This window comes from Phaseolus vulgaris, chromosome 11 (assembly GCF_051622355.1).
Source record: "Phaseolus vulgaris cultivar YP4 chromosome 11, ASM5162235v1, whole genome shotgun sequence".
NCBI classification, from domain to species: Eukaryota; Viridiplantae; Streptophyta; class Magnoliopsida; order Fabales; family Fabaceae; genus Phaseolus; species Phaseolus vulgaris.
In genome coordinates, this window is record NC_143508.1 from 7,915,942 (window position 1) to 7,919,469 (window position 3,528).

At 40.2% G+C, this 3,528-nt stretch overlaps 1 protein-coding gene across 1 annotated transcript; it reads left to right on the top strand.

Moving 5' to 3' along the window:
* The first annotated feature begins 296 nt into the window (after window positions 1-296).
* LOC137830603 (high-affinity nitrate transporter 2.1) lies at window positions 297-2,820 on the top strand. The gene is made up of 3 exons (XM_068638051.2): window positions 297-1,210; window positions 1,428-1,543; window positions 1,789-2,820. Exons 1-3 carry the CDS (start codon window positions 401-403, stop codon window positions 2,453-2,455), a joined length of 1,593 nt encoding a protein of 530 aa, XP_068494152.1. The 5' UTR covers window positions 297-400; the 3' UTR covers window positions 2,456-2,820.
* Window positions 2,821-3,528: the final 708 nt, after the last annotated feature.

Genomic DNA, 3,528 nt, shown 5'->3' on the forward strand with positions numbered 1-3,528 from the left:
GGATAAAGTTAGAGGCAAAATTCTTTGAATAATATATAATACTACAGAAGGTGCTAGTGTTATAATTTAACAGCACATATATGAAACTAAGAATCTGTATATCAGAGTTGATTATACGTCACATGAACCTTTGAGATATAGCATGGGCTCTTTTAGGCTTACGCGGCGAAATGGATTACGTGAAATACAGCTTTGTTTAATGTTTAAAGCTTTGCAACCGTTGGGAATCTCATTGGCTGTTAGCGGATTGTCAACGGCTTCACCACTATAAATACAACACACTCCTTTCACAACTTCACCATCACTTCTCAAATCAACTAGGTTTTTTTCTTTTCACTCTTTGGTTTGCTATAAGATCTGTTTCTTTACTTTTCCCCATTCAGCGTAGTGTTAAGGCCAAATGGGTGATGTTGAGGGATCTCCAGGAAGCTCCATGCATGGAGTGACAGGGAGGGAACAAACCTTCATTGCCTCGGTGGCTTCCCCTATGGTCCCAACTGACACCACGGCAAATTTTGCTTTGCCAGTTGATTCTGAGCACAAAGCCAAGGTTTTCAAACTGTTTTCCCTGGCCAACCCCCACATGAGAACCTTCCACTTGTCTTGGATATCCTTCTTCACTTGCTTTGTCTCAACCTTTGCAGCAGCTCCCCTTGTCCCCATCATTCGTGACAACCTCAACCTCACCAAAAGTGACATTGGGAATGCCGGGGTTGCTTCTGTCTCAGGCAGCATCTTCTCCAGGCTCACAATGGGTGCAGTTTGTGACCTCTTGGGCCCTCGTTATGGCTGTGCCTTCCTCATCATGCTTTCTGCCCCAACTGTGTTCTGCATGTCGTTTGTGGATGACGCAGCAGGATATATAGTAGTGAGGTTCATGATTGGGTTCTCCTTGGCCACTTTTGTGTCATGTCAGTACTGGATGAGTACCATGTTTAATAGTAAGATTATAGGGCTTGTGAATGGGACTGCTGCAGGGTGGGGAAACATGGGTGGTGGGGCCACTCAGCTCATTATGCCCGTGGTGTATGAATTGATCAGAAGAGCTGGGGCTACTCCCTTCACTGCCTGGAGAATTGCCTTCTTCGTTCCAGGTTGGTTGCATGTCATCATGGGGATCTTGGTCTTAACCCTAGGCCAAGATTTACCTGATGGAAACCTTGGTGCCTTGCAGAAGAAGGGTAATGTTGCCAAAGACAAATTCTCCAAGGTTAGCCTCCTTATTATATTCATCTCTCCATAACTGTAAATTGTCACATTTTTACTTTCTATTTTCAAGCATTTCTAAAAGAACTTAATACGATTTCTTTGCCTACAATTAATGATCATAAAAAAGTTAATCAGGAAAAATTGGGCAAATTTTTGGGAAGAAAAAGAAAGACTTTCAAGCTTTAACTCGTTATCTAATTTGGCTTCATTGTGTTCAGGTGTTATGGTATGCCATAACAAATTACAGGACATGGATTTTTGCCCTCCTCTATGGATACTCTATGGGAGTTGAATTAACCACGGACAATGTCATTGCTGAGTATTTCTATGACAGGTTAGTTCATTCATCATCGAGTTCAAGCAAAAAGCCTCAAGTTTAATTGATTTATCCACACAAACATAATATCTCTCTCACAAAGCATCTTGGAATACAATATAACAAACCTTTTACTTTCCCACTAACTGATTCTCTCTACGATGAACCATATTACCAATGAATAATGAACTCTGATATGATAAATACTTTAGTTTCTATAATAATTATTTTTGTAAGTAATTGGTTAATTTGATATAAAACAGGTTTAATCTGAAGCTACACACTGCTGGAATCATCGCTGCTTCATTTGGAATGGCAAATCTCCTGGCTCGTCCCTTTGGTGGATACACTTCTGATGTTGCAGCCAGGTTGTTCGGCATGAGAGGCAGACTTTGGAACCTGTGGATCCTCCAAACCTTAGGAGGTGTTTTCTGCATATGGCTTGGTCGTGCCAACTCACTTCCCATTGCAGTCTTGGCTATGATCCTCTTCTCTATTGGCGCTCAAGCTGCATGTGGTGCGACTTTTGGCATCATTCCTTTCATCTCAAGGCGTTCTCTGGGGATCATATCAGGTCTAACTGGTGCAGGTGGCAACTTTGGGTCTGGTTTGACCCAGTTGATCTTCTTTTCAACCTCTAAGTTTTCTACATCCACTGGTCTCTCCTTGATGGGTGTCATGATTGTGTGTTGCACTCTTCCTGTGACTCTCGTTCACTTCCCTCAGTGGGGTGGCATGTTCGTCCCTCCTTCAAAAGACATCAATAAGTCCACTGAAGAATATTATTACACCTCTGAATGGAATGAGGAAGAGAAGCAAAAGGGTTTGCACCAGAGCAGTCTCAAATTTGCTGAGAATAGCCGTTCAGAAAGAGGTAAGAGAGTGAACTCAGCCCCAACGCCACCCAACACAACTCCAACCCACATCTAGCTTCTCCACTTTGCACACATCGCATTTTTAACCCTTGGACGAAGATCTAACGAACAAAACTTGTTCTATTTGAAAGTTGATTGATCGGGATAAAATATGAGTCATCTGATCTAAGTCAAGTGGTTCTGAATTGCGTGAATGCTGAGAATCTGGATGCCATATGCTTTAGGCTGTAAGGTACAACTACTGTAGTAGAAAATAAGTAGTTTTTTTAACCAAAAATATGTTGAATAGTAATGATTCTTGCGCTTTACCTGGTGTTTCTATGCAAGAACTTGCGTGTAGATGGGTTATATATGCAAGAATGAATCGCTGTGCCAAAAATAAGTGATGTAAACAATAATTAATAAAGCACTGTGTTTGAATTTTTGTTGTGCAAATGATATGTACTCATTATGAGGTGGGCACGTTGAATATTCTGCCTTGTAATAGAGATTCAGAGTGGGGAGTTGTTAGCTGGTGAATGCATGGTGTCAATTCACTCTCAATCAATACGTCAACACAGATCTAGATGGTGGGCATTCTAGTTTAAGTAGATGACGTTTTATTAATTAGTGGAATGGAATCAGTAAATGAATTCATATATTAATTCCTAAACTCAATTATTGTAGATTTGTTTAAGGAAAGTTGCCTAACATCTGACCAACACAATGTGATTTCCTTAATTATTAACTTGGCTTGGGTTCAGTGTGAACTGCAAAGTGTTGCATAGAACCTTTTTGCAAATTTTATTTGTGCTTACATGGATAATATGCTTGCGTCTGCTTTAGAAAAAGAACGATAACCAACCACTATTTGTCGTATGCTAAGACTATGCTACTTCCTGTTCCATTCAATTCCAACTTCTTCGGACGGCAAATACTAACATTTGTATTTGACAGTATCAAGTGCCATGACAAAGTACAAGTCTGATATATGTCTGCGAGCTATTGTCAGTTTTTGGCACATATATGAAGTATTAGTATTTTCATTCCAATGGAGAAGATGAGGATACAAACAAAGAAGAAGCCAACAAGGTTTGAAGCAATTGTACTCCATTAAATTCATTCCTCTATTCACTAACTTTATTGAAT

Coding starts and splice junctions, on each gene's coding strand:
- LOC137830603 (XM_068638051.2), top strand. CDS start 401: ATGGGTGATGTTGAGGGATCTCCAGGAAGCTCCATGCATGGAGTGACA. Junction 1,211..1,427: donor CCAAAGACAAATTCTCCAAG/GTTAGCCTCCTT, acceptor CATTGTGTTCAG/GTGTTATGGTATGCCATAAC. Junction 1,544..1,788: donor GCTGAGTATTTCTATGACAG/GTTAGTTCATTC, acceptor GATATAAAACAG/GTTTAATCTGAAGCTACACA.